Source organism: Rhamphochromis sp. 'chilingali' (assembly GCF_963969265.1).
Source record: "Rhamphochromis sp. 'chilingali' genome assembly, chromosome: 19".
Lineage (NCBI taxonomy): Eukaryota > Metazoa > Chordata > Actinopteri > Cichliformes > Cichlidae > Rhamphochromis > Rhamphochromis sp. 'chilingali'.
Window position 1 is genome coordinate 6,671,560 of NC_137946.1, and position 22,211 is coordinate 6,693,770.

The window sequence follows — 22,211 nt, forward strand, 5'->3', positions numbered from 1 at the left end:
CAAATACTTTATTCCATTTCCAAGGAAATGGAGAAAGACAGTAGATGGGCAAACATTCCAAAATTAAATCAGAAATAAAGAAAAAGTTGAAAAATATTATGAATAATTGTAAAATTATTGTATAATTTATCAAATTGACTACAGCTCTGATTGACGTTTAACTGTTCATGGCAACTGATTTCTTAGTCAACTAAACAAGGCAACCCCCCCCCCCCCCCCAAAAAAAAAACAAACAAAAAACTAGACTAACTAGCTAATATAGGAGACTAAGAGACACTCAGATATCAAGTTAATCTTACATTTTATACTCCAAACAGACAATGAAGAAAAACACTAAACTGTGGTTAAATAGGACAAATTAACATCCAAAAAGTGTGATGCAGTGTATGAGTGATGCACGTTGTGCATAACGGATTTGTAGTGTTTCTGAACATGGCTGAATAACATAACAACAGTTTACCATCATTTACCATGAGTGGGCATCAATTAAAATGATAGCAATTAGATAAAAAGAGCCCCAATATGTGTAGTGTTTTATGTCCACTTTAAAGTAGTAATGCAATCACAACACAAATCCTGGTTATCTATTTCTATAAGGGGATTCCAATTAATATTTGCATGTTGTGTTTACATTACAGTTAATAGATGATGTGTTTGTCATCTGACCCATTTTATTGGTAAGACATCAATTAGGGTTCTACTGTTTTAGTGACTCTTTTAAGTCCTTTGATTATTTGTTTGAAATAAAATTTTGACATTGCCATTTTCAATTTTTGTCAACCAGTTCATATTATAGTCATCAGTTGTTGATCATAAAATAATATGTGTGTGATGGCGAATTGCACAAGACAACAACATTAAAACTCATCTGATGGGAAAAAAATCACATGTAAAGCTAAATCTCTTATGATAGTGTTTGGGAAGTTACGAAGTTTCATTTTTGCCCTTCCTCATAGCAAAGATGGAATATAACGTCAAATATAATTGTTCAAATAAACAGGATTTTCTTTGATTGACATTTGGGGTTATGACCATTTGAAAGTTGAAAGTATAGCTATGCCATCTGTTGGTTTTAACCAGGGTCTAATAGGAAGTAATAGTAGCAGGCAACAAAGTGACAGTGTGCAATCTTTCTGTTGAAGAAGCAGCTTCTCACACATAGGTTTTCTTTGCTCTAAGTCATCCTGGGAAGTGTAAAAAACTTGTTGCAATGTGTAGATAGTGTCCATATGCAGTAATTCAAAAACAAATGACATGAATCCATTCCATAGAGCAGAGGTGTCAAACTCAAATACACAGTGGGCCAAAATTCAAAACTGGAGTCGTGGGCTAACAATAATATTTATTAAAAAAAAAAAATCTTCCTCCAGATATAAGAATGAATCTTTTCTTATGGACTCAAATAGGTTTTGCTGGAAAACTGAATATGGAACAAGCAAAGCTTAATACTAAACAATATATATATTAGCTGTATAATACCAGTAGGCCAGCTCTAATAGTAATTTGGTATGGCTTTGCGGACCAAATTTGGCCCGCGGGCCAGAGTTTGACACCTATGCCATAGAGGGTCTTCTGGATCAACAAGTCAGTGGTTTATTTGACTGATGAATCTTTCTATGTCACATTTATGATTGTCTGGGTTTTGCTTTCAAAAGAAGGAAATGTACCTGTCTATACTGGTTAGTTTTTGTGAATAAGAACAAATTTACTTTCCTTTTACAAAGCACTAACATTATCACCCTTTTTGTACACTCAGAAAATAAGTGGCAATATGTTATTGGATTTTAGGCTGCATAAATAACTGTGCAAAATAAAACTTGACACTGGCTCTGCATTTGTCACATTTATCATTATCAGATGATGAGATCCCTAACCCTAACCCTAACCCTGAGAAAAATGTGTTCTCACATCCTATGCCCACACATCCTTAAGTGTTATAATATGTCTGTTTTTTTTTTTTTTAAGTTCAGTTTTATCTAGTGTGTGATAGATGTGATATGTTGTGTGATATAGCACAGAGATCCTTCTGTAGTCGTTATTTAAGCCAGTTTGTTTTCTAATGTGCTCATGTAGTTCATATTATAGTTAACTTTTTTAAAGGAAATCCAACATTAAATTATCTATAAACTGTGTTCTAGCATATGTTGGTCTAAGAGAGTGTTCGAAATGTCTGATTTGACCAGCTATTACCAACAAATCAGAAGTCAGGAACATGTACAGTATATTTGTACAGGTCAAATAGTTTCCATGTGGTGTCTGTCAAACATGTGAGGCTATAATTTTACATGAACTATTTCCTGTTTTCTGGCCTCTGCAGGAGGAACCTGACCAAGCTGTCTCTGATCTTCAGTCATATGCTGGCAGAAATCAAGGCAATCTTCCCTGGAGGACAATTCCAAGGAGACACGTTCAGGATTACCAAAGCTGATGCTGCTGACTTCTGGAGGAGATTTTTTGGTGAAAAGTAAGTGTCACCTCAGTATTATTTTTGTTGTTGTTTGTTTGTTTTTTGATAGATGTGTATGTTATTCACTTGTCCAAATTGGACATGCACACAAATAGTTGGGAATGACATATTCCATTAAATAATCAACACCATCACTTTTAACGTGTAATGGTAAAAAGTAGTAAAACACCACTACAAATGTACCAAGCCTATTCTAGAGCTGGCTAGCTAAAAGTTTGTCAAATTCCACACTGGTGCTAAATTTCAAGTTCAAGTTCAAGTTCAAATTTTATTTGCCACATGCAGTGGCATGTTGCCCTGCAGTGGAATGAACCCGCCCCCCGACCTTACACACACAACACAGACATCACATGGGGATACAAGTCAGAGAACGGTTGCATTACAGAAAAAAAACACTGAAATGTACACTACAATGGGAAAATGCAAGAGGAAAAAAGAGACCTCTACTCATGCTGGGCTATAGGAGGACAGCATGAGAACAGGAAACAAAAAAACTCCTCTGCACAGAAAGCACATAAATGTCCACAGTACAACATTACAGAGCACGTGACCAGCAACAGGGTTGGGTAGGGGATGAGGAGTAATCCCAGGCAACACAGCAGCCATCCTGCCACTGCACCGTCTCTCCAGCGCGGGCCCAGACCCGCCTCGTGTTCCCAGGAGGCAACAAGCATCGAAGGCATTGGAAGGGGAAGGGGGATGAGTGAGTGCTCATCAGTGTAAGTGTATGTGTGTGCGTGTCCATAGTTCAGCTGAGACAGTGTCCTTCGCCCTACCAGGCTAAGTAAACAGTCTACCAGCCAACCCAGGTGGCCTTATAATGGGAAGGAACAGTCAAAACACAGTCGTTATCAGGGAGTTTTTGTTCGGCTCCAGCCTTAAGCCCACAGCTGGCGCCGAGGGGATATCCGCATTATCATGTTGATGTTGTTGATTTTTCTTTTATGCGAATAACTCATGAGAATTTTAAAGCTGTTCTTTAACACTCCAACACTGGTCTCTCACTCTCCCGTTGGAGAGCCGCGAGCTTCTCCATGATGTTGTCAAACTTGCACTCCGTGGTCTTGTCATTCTTGTGCTCAGAGAGCCGATTCTGAGAACTCACGACTGCAGTGAGCTGCTCCACGATGTAATCCAACTTTCGCTCAGAGGTGTTATTCTGAGGGAACTTCCCCTTGATGTAATCCAATATACGCTCGGAGGTGTTATTCTGAGTATTCACGGCAGCCGTAAGCTTCTCCAAGGTCTTAACCATGCTGCATTCAGTGAGCTCTTTCTGAGAAGTCGCGCCTCGTCCCATCGTTTCAATCCCAGCGGGCAGCCTTGGGGGGGTTTAAACAGCTGGTTCCGCTTTCTTAATTCTCCGATAAGCCAGGGCCAAGCCAGCTCCGATCAGCAAGAACCCTGTTATCATGGTTCCGAATAGGTAGATATCTTCAGCGTCCTCGATCGACAGTCCCGCCAGGCACACGATCCTCCATTTCTGCCACCCGTCCATCGTGTATCCGGCAGGGAAAGTCCCTCCAGGGCACTCGGGCTCTCCCAAGCCCAGACTTCTCGTTGAGAAAAGGGTGTCAATAGCATTCAGAGACCAGTTGATCAAATCCATAATTCTCTTTTAGGTTTTAGAGAACAGACTGTGAGAGAGTGTTCCAGGGAAAGTAATACACATGAGACAAGACAAGGACACAAGAGGCTAAGCAGGGAAGATAAGGGGAAGGAGGAGAGGAGAAAAGTGCAACTGCCTTCGCCGAGAGCCAAACGAGAAAGAGTAATTTAGCAGTATTTTTCATTAAGCATATAATTTCAGATCATAACCATTTTCCATTCATACTGACAAAAGTCTGCAGTAGGGTAATGGTTACTTCCTTGTGAAGCAGTTTCTAATTCTTTTCAGTTTTATCAGGAGGACATTTTTGGCTAGTATTTTCCATGATTTTACAAATGTCTTAAAAGAATATGTTTTGCTCATATACCTTCCTCATAAAAATGTTTTTTTTATTTGCATAAAAAATGCAAAACTTATTTTGTGATATTCTTGGAATTTTGAGAATATTAGAAGATCCTGTTCCTATCATTTCAATACATTACACAATATATGTAATTCAGTATAATAGTGAATTAAAGTGTTTGTTATGAAAAATGTCATGTTAAAAAAAATCCACTTGTGTAGAGAGATATAAATTGCTACTGGATGCACTATCACTGCTTTATTTTGATTCTGTAAAACCTCATAATTATCTCTAAGACAATGTGTTTTTTTCAATGTAGTTGAATTATCTCTGCTCATCCTACACTGTGTTCAGAGCCACCTTAGAAACTAAGTATAGTATAATCTGTTAGATTATTAGATTTTTGCAAACCGAAGCTGAGGTATAGCCCTTTAATCAGTCAAAGGGTCACACTTGTTACCCATCCTGAGAGAAGATTGAGATGTCAGGACTTGGCTTGAGGCTAACTGCACATAATGTCTTTCAGATGAATTTACTGTTTATATTGTAAGGAAGCTGATGCTGATGCTCACTATAAATAAACATTCATAAATTTAAGCAGAAAACATCACTATGGCCACTATTAGCCAAATTAGCCAACTGTGTCAGATAGGAAGCTGTTGGAGGTATATGAAATGGTGGTGGTCAGAGGGCCCGGTGGCGCCAGTGTCCGGCAGCTGTGTGCTTAGGGTTATTATCCTGTTGAAGATAAACCTTTGCCACATTTCAAAAGCCAGAGCACTTTGAAGGAGGCCGTCATCAAGGATGTCTCTGTAGATTGCTGCTGTCATTTTTTCCTCAACCCTGACTAATCTCCCAGTTCTGCTGCTGATGCTGGCACCACGATGCTTCACTGTAGGGATGGTATTAGCCAGGTGGTGAGCAGTGCCTGCTTTCCATGACACACGGGATTCAGGCCAAAAAGTTAAATCTTTGTTTAAGAGAGACCTGTCATGAGGAATGATTTCCGTCTGGCTGCTCTACCATACAGGCTTGATCGGTGAAGTGCTGCAGAAATGATACTCCTTCTATCCCAACTTGCTCAGACTGGCCAAGTAGCTAACAGTCCCGGTGTTTCAAAATCTTCCTATTATGGATGATGGCGGTCACTGTGCTATACCCCCACCCCAAGTTCTGTGACTTGATACAGTCCTGTCTTGAAAATCTACAGACAACTCCTCTGACCTTTCTTGCACTGTCATCAAAGGGACCTTATATAGACAGGTGTGTGTCAGGGTGCAACTGAGCTCAGTTTTCGGTGTCATGCAAGAATTACACTTCTGAATTTTAAGCAAACGTTTTCCACTTTGTTGTTATTGGATAATGTATGTAGAATTTTGAGTTGAAAAATGAATTTACATTTACATTTTACAATAAGGCTGTAACATAACACATTGTGGAGGAAGCAAAGCACTGTGAATACTTTTCTCTTCCTCTGGGATTAATGGTACAGTCCAAATTACGGTTACAGTTGTGTCATTTTAAAAATGCGATGTAAAAAGGATGACTTAAAAAACAAAAAAACAAATACATTAAACATTGGGCACCAAATTCTGTAAATTTTCAAAATGCCCGAAATGCCAGTTTTGTGTGGATTTTTTTTATCCACAGTTTTTTTTTTTTTACCCTAATAGAAGATAGTGTTTAAGGCAATAGCTTCACATTTTCACAGATACACTGTTGGATATTTTTCAGAAAATGAAATTTAAACTGTGAATCATATATTTTGTTTTAATATGTTAAAACGATATGTTATGAATTAATTAAATTCACATACAGTGGGGCAAAAAAGTATTTAGTCAGCCACCGATTGTGCAGGTTCCCCCACTTAAAATGATGACAGAGGTCAGTAATTTGCACCAGAGGTACACTTCAACTGTGAGAGACAGAATGTGAAAAAAAAATCCATGAATCCACATGGTAGGATTTGTAAAGAATTTATTCGTAAATCAGGGTGGAAAATAAGTATTTGGTCAATAACAAAAATACAACTCAATACTTTGTAACATAACCTTTGTTGGCAATAACAGAGGTCAAACGTTTACTATAGGTCTTTACCAGGTTTGCACACACAGTAGCTGGTATTTTGGCCCATTCCTCCATGCAGATCTTCTCGAGAGCAGTGATGTTTTGGGGCTGTCGCCGAGCAACATGGACTTTCAACTCCCGCCACAGATTTTCTATGGGGTTGAGGTCTGGAGACTGGGTAGGCCACTCCAGGACTTTCAAATGCTTCTTACGGAGCCACTCCTTTGTTGCCCGGGCGGTGTGTTTTGGATCATTGTCATGTTGGAAGACCCAGCCTCGTTTCATCTTCAAAGTTCTCACTGATGGAAGGAGGTTTTGGCTCAAAATCTCACGATACATGGCCCCATTCATTCTGTCCTTAACACGGATCAGTCGTCCTGTCCCCTTGGCAGAAAAACAGCCCCATAGCATGATGTTTCCACCTCCATGCTTCACAGTAGGTATGGTGTTCTTGGGATGCAACTCAGTATTCTTCTTCCTCCAAACACGACGAGTTGAGTTTATACCAAAAAGTTCTACTTTGGTTTCATCTGACCACATGACATTCTCCCAATCCTCTGCTGTATCATCCATGTGCTCTCTGGCAAACTTCAGACGGGCCTGGACATGCACTGGCTTCAGCAGCGGAACACGTCTGGCACTGCGGGATTTGATTCCCTGCCGTTGTGGTGTGTTACTGATGGTGACCTTTGTTACTTTGGTCCCAGCTCTCTGCAGGTCATTCACCAGGTCCCCCCGTGTGGTTCTGGGATCTTTGCTCACCGTTCTCATGATCATTTTGACCCCACGGGATGAGATCTTGCGTGGAGCCCCAGATCGAGGGAGATTATCAGTGGTCTTGTATGTCTTCCATTTTCTGATGATTGCTCCCACAGTTGTTTTTTCACACCAAGCTGCTTGCCTATTGTAGATTCACTCTTCCCAGTCTGGTGCAGGTCTACAATACTTTTCCTGGTGTCCTTCAAAAGCTCTTTGGTCTTGGCCATGGCGGAGTTTGGAGTCTGACTGTTTGAGGCTGTGGACAGGTGTCTTTTATACAGATGATGAGTTCAAACAGGTGCCATTCATACAGGTAACGAGTGGGGGACAGAAACGCTTCTTACAGAAGACGTTACAGGTCTGTGAGAGCCAGAGATTTTCCTTGTTTGAGGTGACCAAATACTTATTTTCCACCCTAATTTACGAATAAATTCTTTACAAATCCTACCATGTGAATTCATGGATTTTTTTTTCACATTCTGTCTCTCACAGTTGAAGTGTACCTCTGGTGCAAATTACTGACCTCTGTCATCATTTTAAGTGGGGGAACTTGCACAATCGGTGGCTGACTAAATACTTTTTTGCCCCACTGTATATGGTAAAGGGGCTGATTCTTATATAGCGCTTTTCTACTCTCCCGGAGTACTCAAAGCACTGTATATAACATGCCATATTCACCCAATCTCGCAAGCACTTTCTTTATACATAGTGCTTTCTAACTACAGTCACACATTCATACGCTGACAGATGCATCAGAAAGTAACTTGGGGTTAGTATCTTGCCCAAGGATACTTGACATGCAGCCTGGAGGAGCCAGGGATCGAACCACCAACCTTCCGATCAGTAGGGTACCTGCTCTACCTCCTGAGCTACAGCCACCCCCTTGTGATTTGGTGTATATTGTATTATGTATACAATAGCAATTATGTATGTATTAACACTAAATCACGAGAGTTCTGTTACAGGGCTTTATAATCTAAGGTAGAGACCCCGAAGTAATAGAGAGAGAAAGCCCCCCACAATTAAACGTCCCTCTATGAGCAAGCACTTGACGACAGTGGGGAGGAAATACTGCCTTTTATCAGAAAGAAATCTCTGGCAGTACTATAAGGTCTTGAAGATAAAATCAGTCCTGGTTATTCAATGCATTGTATGTGAGGAGAAGGATTTTAAATTAAATTCTGAATCTAACAGGGAGCCAATGAAGGGAATGCTCTCTCTTTCGCTGCAGCATGTTGGATCAATGGACAGCTTTTCAGGGAGTTTTTAGGACAAGCCTAGTCCAGCCGAGAAGTAATAAATGCAAAAACTAGTTTTTCAGCTCTATGACAGGATGTTTCTAATTTTAGAGATACTTTACAACTACATGAGCAGTCCTGAACTGGTCATGTGTGTGCTCAATAAACTGGCAAATTACAGCAGGATTTTCCTATCCTCGGTCAGAAGGCACAGGTGACTTATATGATGAAAGAGGGGGTCTACAGCAATGATAATTAGGGTTCCTTTAATCCAAAACATCTCCAGAAGTGAATTCGTATGAGTATATGTATGTGTGTGGTTCTGTAAAATAACAGAAATTACAATTAGCAAACAATTAAAGTCAACCTAACTGGTCTAAAAAATACAGAAAGGGTTGAACAGAAAGTCTAATTCGAAAATGACTAAACCCCACCCCCTGGTGGACACAAATGGGCTGCTGCACAGGGATAGACTCCATCTTTACTTTGGGCAGCTCAGTTCACAAGGGTAGCGCCATTTTGGTCAAATCAGCATGAATATACATTGTCTCGTGGCTACACAAACCGCTGGAAAACTCTATAAAAGCATCACCCAATGTACATAGGTAAGTATTTGATAAGTTACAACCATAGAACAAACAAATACAAGGCACTTACTTATCATTCACGCACACGCACGACACATGTTCAGTACAACAGCCCAGCTCCACCAGCGCTATCACGGTGAACCAGCGCAAACTCAAACAAAGGATGGGAGGAATGTACCATCTTAGCAGTGGTTAGAGGGTGTCCGTGGAACAGTCTATATACACAAATCACAGGGGTTTTATACAGCCGCCCCCTAATGTGTATAGCACATTAGTAAACATTAAAAAACCCATGTGAATATGACTAAGGACATTCAGCTGACAGTTCAGGTAAAGTGATAAGTTTTGACATAGGCCGTTGGTATTTATGTTTCCCAATGGCGACTTCAGCTACTCGCACCTGTCCATCCGGGCTGGGAAACACGTGTGTTACCTGTCCTACGGGCCAGGAAGCCCGTGGGAGCTGATAGTCCACCACCATGACAGTCTGTCCCACTTTCAAAGGTGGAGTAGTCTGGTTCCACTTCTGGTGAGGCTGCAGTCCAGGCAGGTAGCGCTGAATGAACTGAGTCCAGAACTGGTCCGCTATGACTTGGCTGTGACGCCATTTCCGCCTTCCAAGTTCTTCTCTGGTGCCATAAACTGCCTGGGGAAGGGAAGCATCGCGCCGCCCCATGAGCAACATATTTGGCGTGATTGGATCAACATCTGCAATATCCGAGGAAACGTATCCCAGTGGCTTGGAATTAAGTATGCCCTCTACTTCAATAAGAACAGTAAGCAACAAATCCTCTGGCACCGCTTGACCTTTGAGAGCAACTTGAAGTGCAGATTTGACTGAACGGATCTCCCGTTCCCAGGCTCCCCCAAAATGTGGAGCATGCGGAGGGTTGAAGTGGAAAATGATGCTCTGTTCACTGAGCTCCTGCAGTCGTGGCTCCATCACTTTGAATGCCTCCTGCAGCTCTCTGTCTCCTCTGAAATTGGTGACCTGATCACTCAGTATTTCAAAAGGTTTTCCTCTTCAAGCAATAAATCTGCGCAGAGCCATGAGAAAGGAGTCAGTGTCCATACCAGTGAGAAGGTCGAGGTGAATGCAGCGGGTCGTAAGGCATTTAAATATAATTCCCCACCGTTTCTCTTGTCTCCTACCTACTGTATCTTTATAGTGAAAGGGCCAAAACAGTCAATTCCTGTGGACCAGAATGGTGTCTGATTTAATCGCAAGCGGGTAGCAGGGAGATCAGACATCTTCGGTGAAACAGGCTTGGCTCTCCACTTCTTACACTCAAAACAGCGATACTGATGCTTCCTTATGGCCTGTCTGCCTCTTAAAATCCAATACCTGCGTCTCAATTCGGCAAAGACACGTTCTGGGCCAGGATGCAGGAGACGTGTATCCTAGTCTTTGATGATGAGCTGAGTAGCAGGATGGTCTGGTGACAACACGATAGGATGCAGAGTGTTAACATCCATCTGCTCTGCTCGCTGGAGACGTCCACCTACTCGTATGAGGCCAAGCTGACTGTCATATTTGGGAGAAAGGTTGCTCAGTCTGCTGTCTTTGTACACCTCTTTCCCAGATTTAAGTGTGTGTACTTCAACAGGGAAGCTATCTTGTTGTGCCTGTTTGAGAATTTGAACTTCTGTCTCTAAGCGTTGTGCCGCTGACATAGGGAGGACAGCCGCCCCGTGAGAAGACAGGTAGGTGGCCTGCACCAAATCAGCCCAGGTGTTGTATGCAGGATCAGACTGTGCCAAATCTGTAGTGACATAGGCACAGAAAGCTGATTTCTTTAACTCAGTATTATCTTCAGTGTCTGTACTCACAGTAGGTCGTGCTGGCCACTGCTCAGATGCTTGTCTCAGGAAGGGGGGCCCATCCATCCACTGGCTAGGTTTTGACAGCTCACGTAATGGTTTTCCCCGGGTGATGTCATCTGCTGGGTTCAAAGCCGAGGGGACATACCTCCAGCTGGCGGCCTCAGTCAGCTCCTGTATTTTGGCAATACGAGTACCTACAAACACTTTATAGTGGCAGGACTCGGACTAGATCCAGTTCAACACAGTGGTAGAATCGGTCCATAAAGTAGTCTCACTAATGGGCAGAGTAAGCTCACTGAGGAGGAGTCTAGACAGTTGTGCACCAGCCAGTACGGCACACAGCTCTAAACGGGGAATTGACAGTTTCTTGCGGGGAGCTACACGTGATCTGGCCATGATAAAGGCAGTGTGGACCTCATGTTCTGCCGATTTAAATCTCAAATATGCCACTGCTCCGTAAGCACACTCTGACGCATCACAGAATACATGCAGCTGGAAAGTTCCCTCTTGGGTTGCTGGGGCTGTGTAGCATCTAGGCAGACAGATTTCTTGTAGATACTGTAGCTCACTCACCCACTCTTGCCACCGTTGGAGTAACTCGCCCTCGATGGGATCATCCCAGTTCCTGTCGTTCTGCCACAGACGTTGAACAATAACCTTTGCCCGGGTCGTGAAGGGGATGATGAAACCCAGTGGGTCGTATTGAGAGGCGAGGATGCTGTAGATGTTTCTCATGGTTGACTCCTGAGGAACCACTGGCTGACATCTGTAGGCGATCTGGTCTGTGGAGCAGTGCCATGCCAAGCCTAAGGTTGGTTCTTGGGGATGTGGTTGGTGTTCAGTCAACCACAGCTCGCAGGTAGGGGACTTTGCTTCAGAGGGGAGATGAACAATGGCCTCTGGGTAGTTACTGGCCCACTGTCGGATTTCGAAACCACCAGTAGATAGCAACTCTCTGATGATAACATCGACAAGTGGTCGTGCCTGCGAAGCAAAGGGCAGAGATTGCAAACAGTTATCGACATAAAATGAGTGCAGCACGGAGTCTAGTACTTGTTCATTGCCATCTTTATGATCCTGCACATGGCGCTGAAGGGCATACGTGGCACAACAGGGGCTGCATGTGGTTCCAAAGGGCAGGACACACCACTCATAAATGTCCGGGCTCCGATCTCTTTCCATATCTCTCCACACGAATCTCAGCAGGGGCCGGTCATGCGAAAGAAGCCGCACCTGATGGAACATACCTCGTATGTCCCCACTCACAGCAACAGGGTGCTCCCTAAATCTCAACAGGACACCTATAAAGGATGGACCGAGAGTTGGACCTGGTAGCAGCTGATCGTTAAGGCAGTCTTGCCTGTATTGGAAGGAACAGTTGAAAACTATCCTAGGTTTATTGTTATGATGCACAATATGATGGGGAATGAACCAGGATTCATCTGTGCGGTTTGCCTCTTCAGGAGTGAGTTTTCTTACATAACCTGCTTGTTCCAGTTTGTGTATTTCTGCATTGTACACAGCCACTAGATCAGGATCTTTAATCAGGCGCTTCTCTGTGGACCGAAGGAGAGCCATCACTGCCATGGTCAGTTCGTAGTTTAGTGGAGTCTCTGCGGCGGAGCAGAGGAGTAGCATAGCGAGCTATTCCATCCACCTGTACACGTTCTGTGGTTTTCTTCAGTAACTCCAGTGCCTCTTTGTCTTGTTTAGAGCGAGTTACCTCTTTCTCTGATCGAAAGGGGAGCACATCTAACTGCCACAGCTTCTCAACGTTCTGTCTTAGCGCTTGAGAGGGAGTTGGTAACAGGGATGTGTGCAGACATGAAGCTTCAGTAGGTAGATGTAGAAAGGTAGCCGGTCCCTGGATGGCCCAACCGAGGTTAGTGTTGACAGCAACAGGGCTGCCTAGTGGACCAACTTTGACAGGTGACAGAGGGGTGATGAGCTGGACATTATCTGAGCCTATAAGAAGCATAGGCTGCACATCCTTAAATGCTTTGATGGGAACGTCGGCCAGATGTGGATATCTCTGACGGAGTATGTCCACTGGACAGGATTGTTTTGCCAGATTAAGTTCTTTAGCAGTAAAAACACGTCTGATGTGATGTTTGATTTGGGGAGAGCTGGGTGCGCTTAGTTCAAAAGAAACGCATGCGCCTTGTAACTGTGACACCTCCTGCCTGATGGTTCATAGTTTGAGGGACTCCTCTGTGATATTTAACCCCTGGAGGGTCTTGGGTCGATTTGTGGCTATTTTCAAATTTTGATTACCTGCCATTTGCACAGTGTTGAATGGAATATAGCGAAAGTCTGCAAAAAAAAGTTCGGTCACATTTACTGTTAAAATTTCAGTATGACTTCCGGAAATTAGCTTCAGTGGCTAAGCTATCGATAAACTTACGCTATCGGACCTAGTGGTCGATTTGTGCCCCATTGAAACCCATTATAAACGCTATTTTTCACGGCAAAAAAATTACGGTCAAATCGATCGTGATCGGTAATGCTTCCGCTTCCGCTTGCAGTACTGGCCTTAGAGTTGTAATTTTTTTATTTGTCCACCGGGTGGCGCCCTTGCTCCACATTTGACTCGGGGCTGGAAAACAGTGGGCTGCTTAAAGAGACCTGCGGGGAATGAAGCGTCATTTCCGGCGTGCTGCAGCGGCTTCGCCCGCTGATCGGGCGGGACAATTTTCGGCCCCAGGACCGTTTGAGGTTGGATTTTTTTTTTTTAATCAACAGGAAATGACGTATTTGTTGTGACGTGGTACTGGATGTGTGTGTTGGAAAAAGGGGTCCGACGCAACATGCCCCGGTCATCGTCGCGAGTCAACCCGGGAGCATGCACCGATTCCGGCCTAGAGGAGGAGCATTTGCCGCCTGGAGACCATTTTCTGGTCCGGAAAAAAAAAAAAAAAGGCGATCGAAATGAAGGTTGGTGCCAATCTTTAGTCCATCTAAAGGCCTAATTATAATAACAATCAAATATTACTTCAAATGTTTTTTTTTTTAAATATTTCGTTTTGTTTCGGGGGGCTAAAAAAAACGGTGCGCACATGTAATTAAACTGCGATTAAAAGGGTTAAAACCCCCGAAATATAATTAAAACTTTACATGGATAGTTCAGGGAGAAGTAGTTTTAAAAGATTGGCTAATTTAAAGTGGAATAAAATATTAATATATAAATTTTTTATAGCACTTTTTGGGCGTGGTCGATTTGTGGCTCTAGGTCCGATAGCGTATGCATTTTTCTAAGATCCTCCAGGGGTTAATTGCAGGTAATGAACCGCTGCAGATAAAACAATAGTCCACTCTGATCCGTCGTCAAGAATGGCGTAGGTGGACAGAGATCGCCCATTATTGTGGAGGGTAACTGGGACCACTTTAAGCATGACTCTGCCTGAGTGAGTGACTTGGGCCAAATGCACCATGCTGGAGGCTGTACTCAATGTCAGGATACTCTTGTTTGAGCTGGAGAATTATTAAGAATTATGGACTTTAAAGTCTTATTCAGACACTTCACCAACCCGTCAGTCTCTCTGGATGCCGACTCAGGAGATAACCTGAAACACCTTTCGATAGTGAATTGCCCCAATTTTCAATTTTCATCACTTAGCCAAAGCCTAATTTCACAGTGTTGTCAGAAGACTGCTCAAGGGGAAAATCTTCCATGAAGTAAACCATCGGAACTGGGGATGCCCCTGAGAGACTTCCAATTTCCTCCTGCCTGGAGAGTGTTGGAGGAATTTGCATCACCGCTGAACACAGCACAGACATATGTGCCTACCAGTTGTGTGCACATCCCTAAACAATGCCTCATCGGTTTATTAAACTGGAACCATTCCGTTCCCAGAATTAACCGATGTTCCAGAAGGGAGCTAACTGCAGCCTTGACTCTTTTCCCTTGGATTTGGTGGACTAAGATCTATGTGGAACCCTTCTGCCAACATATCCACCACTTCCAGGTTCGCTGACCAACAGAGACCCACTCTACCAGATCTGTTTGTCCCGGGAGCCCCACAAACTGTTCCAACATGGCTAAATCCAGCAGCTGTGTTCCCGTCTCAATCGGCCAGGGCCCGATTGAGACGATGCAGCAACCACCTGGCTCCTGCATCTCAGAGCTGTTGCATGTAGGTGAAGGGTCAATCCTTAAACTATATCCCTCTTCCCTGGAGTTGCCCTGCAGACATTTGTGAATTTGCCCCACAATACCTGCCACTGTCTGGGCCTCCCTCAAAAAAAGGGACAGCATCCGCAACATCCATTCTGCCACTAGACACTGGCACACCTCAACTGTGGCCATGAACATCTCCAGAAATGACTGCTATTTACAGAACACTGTTATAAAATATATCATTGTCTTTGTATTTCCTGAACCTTATTAGTGAATGCCATTGAGATGTTTTGTCCTTTAATAAGAATTAATCACAAACATTTTTTAGATTTTAGATTTTTACATTACAGTGTTCCCTCATTTATCGTGGGAGCTATGTTCTAAAAATAACCCATGATAGGTGAAATCCACAAAATAGCCAGCTTTATTATTTACAATTATTATAGATGTTTTCAGGCTGTAAAGCCCCTCACTACACACTTTATACACTTTTCTCAGACAAGCATGAACATTTTTACACTTTTCTCTCTTGTTTAAACGCTCTGAAAGTTCAAACCTTTGTAGAAAAATAAGTCCAGTATTATAGAATGAAACCAAAGATCAAACCCTGTTTTCAGGTCCACAACATGGGAATAGAGTAGCTGCGAGAGAATTCAACATTAATGAATCAATGGTACGGAAGTAGAGGAACCAAGAAGAATGAGTTGAGTGAAGTTTGACTTATCTGACTGTTTTGTGTCGGTTAATGCGCCTTATGGTCCGAAAAATACGGTAACTTCTACCTTCCTTTAGCATGTCCAGAAGTCCAACTTTTTGTGCGATGATTAGCATCTTCCTCTGCCTTTTGGATGCTACCGCCGGTGCTTTTGACAGTGCAAAACATTTCGTCCACATTGTTTTCATTCAGAAACGTTTTTCAGCGCAGAGCTGTGTTCATGAAAACTCGGACATAAGGATATCAGTCTTCTTTTATCTTGTGGTAACTGTGAGAGCATATGGACTCTCCTCCTTTCAACAAATTGAAGGCTTCAGTAGTACCAACAAAACTGAATATAAACTCAAATCTATGGAATTCACATAGTAATATAGATTGCATTTTTTGGGGTCTTTTGGGGTCCGTCTAATGTCCCAAGTTTGCTTCATTTTTTATACACATTGCCAGAGAGCCCCCTATAAAACACAGCCCAAACAGCTGATTAGTTACACACCCATGCACATTTATTCTTAATTTCACTTGAAAGAAGTTTTACTTTAATATTTCTATTTTTGCTGTTGAGTTGCATTCATCATCTTGTCAGTGCAGTAAACATTCTGCCTGAGAGGTCAATAAATCTACTGGTTGTTACCTTATATAGCACTTTTGTACTCTACCTGAGCACCAGTGGTGCTTTATATACACTGAACAAAAATATAAACGCAACACTTTTGTTTTTGCTCCCATTCCCCATGGGATGGACGTAGAGACCTAAAATTCATTCCAGATACACAATATAACCATCCCTCCCAAACAGTGGTCACAAATCAGTCCAAATGTGTGGTAGTGGGCACATCTGCTATATTGAGATAATCCATCCCACCTCACAGGTGTGCCACATCAGGATGCTGATCTGACATCATGAGTAGTGCACAGGTGTACCTCAGACTGCCCACAACAAAAGGCCACCCTGGAATGTGCAGTTTTTTGCGCTATTGGGGGTCTGGGGACCCAGAACCGGTCAGTATCTGGTGTGACCACCATTTGCCTCATGCAGTGCAACACATCGTCGCATGGAGTCTATCAGATTGTCAATTGTGGCCTGTGGAATGTTGGTCCACTCCACTTCAATGGCTGTGCGAGGTTGTTGGATATTCGTGGGAACTGGTACACGCTGTCGTATACGCCGGTCAAGCACATCCCGAACATGCTCAATGGGTGACATGTCCGGTGAGTATGCTGGCCATGCAAGAACTGGGACATTCTCAGCTGCCATCTGCCCTGAACAATGTGAACCATGATTCATCCGTGAAGCGCACACCTCTCCAACGTGCCAGATGCCATCGAATGTGAGCATTTGCCCACACAAGTCTGTTACGGCGACGAGCTGGAGTCAGGTCAAGACCCCGATGAGGACGACGGGCATGCAGTTGAGCGTCCCTGAGACGGTTTCTGACAGTTTGTGCAGAAATTGTTTGGTTGTGCAAACCAATTGTTCCAGCAGCTGTCTGGGTGGCTGGTCTCAGACGATCTTGGAGGTGAACCTGCTGGATGTGGAGGTCCTGGGCTGGTGTGGTTACACGAGGTCTGCGGTTGTGAGGCCGGTTGGATGTGCTGCCATATTCTCTGAAATGCCTGTGGAGACGGCTTATGGTTGAGAAATGAACATTCAATGCACGGGCGACAGATCTGGTTGACATTCCTGCTGTCAGCATGCCAATTGCACGCTCCCTCATTGCTTGTGGCATCTGTGGCATTTTGCTGTGAGACAAAACTGCACATTCCAGGGTGGCCTTTTGTTGTGGGCAGTCTGAGGTACACCTGTGCACTACTCATGATGTCAGATCAGCATCCTGATGTGGCACACCTGTGAGGTGGGATGGATTATCTCAATATAGCAGATGTGCCCACTACCACACATTTGGACTGATTTGTGACCACTGTTTGGGAGGGATGGTTACATTGTGTATCTGGAATGAATTTTAGGTCTCTACGTCCATCCCATGGGGAATGGGAGCAAAAACAAAAGTGTTGCGTTTATATTTTTGTTCAGTGTAAAATGCTCCATTCACACCATCATCCATTATCTATGCGCTTTCTATCTCAACATTCACACGCCGATGGATGCATCGGAGAGCAACTTGGTGTTAGTATGCTGCTAAAGGATATTTAGGCATAGAAAGTATTTGGTTCATGCAATGTTTGTGTTATCTTTACTGTGTTGTTGAAATTTTAGGCTACCTCATTGTTTAGGTTTACCAGTTGCTGGGTAAAAGATGTTGCATATTGCTCACAGTCTTATCCTCACTTATGTTCATAAACATGTTGTTTGTTCCAGAATGCTTAATGTTTAATATTTACTGCCTCTGTGTATTTTCCTTTTTGTAATTTACACTGTTAAAAAAAATCTTAAAAAAATGGTAATATTCCAGCAGCTGGGGTTCCAAAATACTACCGTAAAATAACAGAAAATAACTTCCTCATAAAAATACGGTTATTTCCAGTAATGACAATACAGTTTGTTGCGCTAATTTCACATGGGATCTTGCCTTTTCAAGTGGTTTTAAACATTAAATTAGGAACATGTTAATGTGATTAAACAATGAAATTATCTATAAATAGGAAAAAAAATAAATCCTAAAAAAACGGTAGTATTCTGGCAGCTGGGGCGCCAAAATACTACTGTAAAATAACAGAAAATAACTTTCTCATGAAAATACAGTTATTTTCAGTAATGAAAATAGAGTTTGTTGCGCTAATTTTACATGGGATTCTGCCTTTTCCAAGTGCTTTTAGACATTAAATTAGGAACATTTTAACGTGATCAAACAATGGAATTACCTATAAACAAGGTCAATGAATGTGGCAATATGAATCATAATATGTAAATGTACAGAAATATACAGTTAACAGTTAGTTTAAATAATAATGGATTGCATGCCCTGGGACAGACTGTCAGAGGCGAGGCTGCCATATCGCACAATCGGCCCCTCTGGCTATCACCAGTAGGCGGTAGGTGAAGAGTCTTGACCACGGACACAATACCGAGAGTGTCCGAGCCGGGGCTCAAACCGGCAACCTTCTGATCACAAGGCGAACTGCCAACTCTTGAGCCACGATCGCCCTAAATAGCAATGATAATAAAACTTATGTGATGTAACACAAGCTTATAGGAATCATGTTATATACTTTTCCATAGCATTACATTTGAATTCAACAGTTCAATCTTTCAAATAACGGACAGATATTTGTGAAATCATGATACATTTGTGAATGTATTTTAACAATCTAAATATGCATATGTACAGACAGATACATTTAATAGTCATGAAAATTATGTTTTATTGCATTACAGTGATTTAACGTTAATGTACATTTGAAATGTGAAATCACAGTCTATTTACATAACTTTAATGATATTCTAGAAGAACAGAACAAAACTGTAAACTGTAAACTGCACACTAAAATACTTTTATATTAGGATTTTTTCCTACAGTAAAGCCATACCCGCGATCTTGTGGTTGTTAGTTCACATTCATTGGCCGATGCTTAGCGTCATGTTATTATGTGTCCCAACATCCAATGGCATGTCACGTTGTTTTCATGGCCACACCCTCACCCCAGGTGCAGAGGCCTATTTCTGTTTAGGAATGTTGTGAATACTTTGAGATTTATATTAATTGCAATTCCTACCTCTACATTTATTTTTTAAAATATATAATTAGCACAGCGTTGGCCGTGCAATGTTTTATATGTTTTTTTTTAGTTTTTATTCCTATTAATTATATTTTCACTTGTTACCTCTGAATTATTGAATCAGACCCAGATGACATGGAATTTTCAGCAAAATTATAAATCAAATACTCCTTTAATTATTGATTATTCTCATTACTGTTCGATCATTTTATATATTTTTCCATAGTTTTACATTTGAATTTCACAGATCATTCTCTCACATAACAGACAAATATTTGTGAAATTATGATACATTTCTGAATGTAGTTTTACAATCTAAATATGTACAGAAAATATATTTAAAAAACAAGTAAATTGTGTTTTACTATATTTACAGTGATGTTATGTTATTTTACCTTTGACATATAAAATCACAGTCTACTTATGTAAATGTAATGATATTCTAGAAAGACAGTACAAAACTGTAAAATATACAGTAAGATACTTTGACATTACTATTTTTTGTAACAGTGTAGTTAATGCATTTGGCATCTTGGGAACATTTGAATCAATTTTTTTAATTGCTGAATATTAGGTTTTAAACTATGTCAGGGTATAAGATACTGTTGTGTTTAAGTAACTTTGCTGATTTGACTGCAAGCCCAGTGTCTAAAGGCCCACTGTGGCTAATCACAGTCACCACATACATTTGGTAATTTGCACATTTATATCAGTAAAGATGCATGTCTGGATATCTAACTTATATCTCACAATCCTGTATGTGACTTTTACGACTTGGTTCTTTTGCAGGACAATAGTGCCATGGAAAGTCTTCCGTCAGTGCCTTCATGACATACATCCCATCAGCAGCGGTCTGGAGGCTATGGCTCTCAAATCCACCATTGACCTCACCTGCAATGACTACATTTCTGTGTTCGAGTTTGACATCTTCACACGCCTCTTCCAGGTTGGTCAATATCAAGTAAATTAATTTCCAACTACTTAATCTGATTATTTTGACTCATATGACCTTTTACTTTAGACTGTAGTTTGGTTTTATTTCACTTACTTCGGCTTATCCGGGCAGGGGCAGCAGTCCAATCAAGGACACTGGTGCCACAGTTTGTCAATCTCTTGTTTCTTACTCCCTTCTTTCATAACCAAGACACTGAGATACCCAAACTCATCAACTTGTGCCAGCAAGTCATCCCGGACCTGGAATGATCACTACACCCTTTTCCGGCTGAGGACCATGGCCTCAAATTTGGACTTGTTGATCCCCATTCCTGGCACATCTGTGCACTGGAGGCCGCCACCTGATGAACACAGCCACATCATTTGCAAAATTCAGTGATGAGATTCTGAGGCCTCCAAAGTAGAAGCCTCCCACCACATGGTGGGAGGCTTCTACTACTACTTCTACTACTTCTAAAAAAATCTGTCCATAAAAACTTATGAACCAAATCTCTGGAAAAGTGCAGTTCTAGGGGAGTCCAACACACATTGAAAGCGAGTCCGACTTATTGCCAGCAAATTGGACCAAGCTCCTGCAGTAGTCACATAAGGATTGAAAAGCTTTGTAGCAACAACCCAGACAGGTACCACTCCAGATCTCCATGCGATATAGTCCGGACATGTCAACCAGGACAACCTTAAAACATCCAGAGCCTTTTGGAACTCAGGGCGAACCTCATCCACCCCAGGGACCTGGCCACCAAAGGAACTGGTTAACTGCCTCAGTGACCTTGTCCCTAGTGAGGGGCGAGTTGTCCCTCTCATTCACAGACTGCTTCCTCTATGGAAGAGGTGTCAGTGGGATTGAGGAGGTCCTCAAAGTATTCCTTTCACCACCTAACTGTATTCCCACTTGAGATCAGTGAGTAGAGCACCACTTTCCCTCCCTGAGTTGCCGAATAGTTTACCAGAATTGCTCTGAGACAGACCAAAAGTTTTTTTCCATGGCTTCACCAAACTCCCCTGAGTTTTTGCTTCAGCTACCACCCCGGGCTGCATTCCAGTTGGCCTTCTAGTACCCGTCAGCTGTTTCCCAGCTTAGTCCCACAGGCTAACCAAGTCCAATAGGACTCCTTCTTCAGCTTTGATGGGTCCCTTCACCTCCAGTTTCCAACATCTGGTTCGGAGATTACCACCATGACAAGCACCAAGAACACCCTCACCCAATGACTCCAAGAAGGCTGGGTGCTCTGAACTGTCGTTAGGCCCATAAGCACATACAACAGTCAGGACCCGTTCTCTAGCCCGAAGGTACAGGGAAATGGCCATCTTGTCCAATGACACGAACCCCAGTGTACAAGCAGCAAAACGAGAGCATACAAGAATACCTACCCCTGCCCATTACGTGTCACCAAGGGTAACTCCAGACTATAACAGAGTCCCGTGACTTTTCAGGAGAATGGTTCCAGTGTCAGAGTCGTATGTTGAGGTGACCCTGACTATATTTAGTTGGTATCTCTCAACGTCACGCACTTGCTCAGGGTCCTTCCCTATAAGAGAGGAGTTCCGTGTCCCAGTAGTCAACCTCAATAGCTGTAGATCGGTTTGCCAGGGCCCCCGCCCTTGATCCTTACCCATGACACAATGCACCTGACACCCCCAGTGCCTTCTGTGGGTGGTAGGCATACAGGAGGCTAAGGCTAAGTTCCGGCCACCGGATGGTCTATGTCAAGTTCCCTCCACAAATCTGACTTAAGGAGGGTGATTGAATATTTTCAATTTAATTCAACTCAAATTGTTTATTGTCATGTGTACAAAGAAAAGCATTTCTCTGTGCAATGAAATTCTTTCTTTGCTGTTCTGAGTCTGATAGCAGT

At 42.4% G+C, this 22,211-nt stretch overlaps 1 protein-coding gene across 8 annotated transcripts in view; it reads left to right on the forward strand.

Annotated features, from left to right (window-relative positions):
- cblb (Cbl proto-oncogene B, E3 ubiquitin protein ligase) overlaps positions 1–22,211 on the forward strand; it is a 174,848-nt gene that overhangs the window by 12,783 nt on the left and 139,854 nt on the right. For all 8 annotated transcript variants that reach the window (XR_013969943.1, XM_080867435.1, XM_080867433.1 and 5 more), the window contains 2 exons: positions 2,318–2,464; positions 20,191–20,347. Coding sequence is in view for 7 of the 8 variants with exons in the window: in XM_080867435.1 (XP_080723561.1) it covers positions 2,318–2,464; positions 20,191–20,347 (304 nt within the window). In the remaining variant the exon portion in view is untranslated. The remainder of the gene's footprint in view (positions 1–2,317; positions 2,465–20,190; positions 20,348–22,211) is intronic.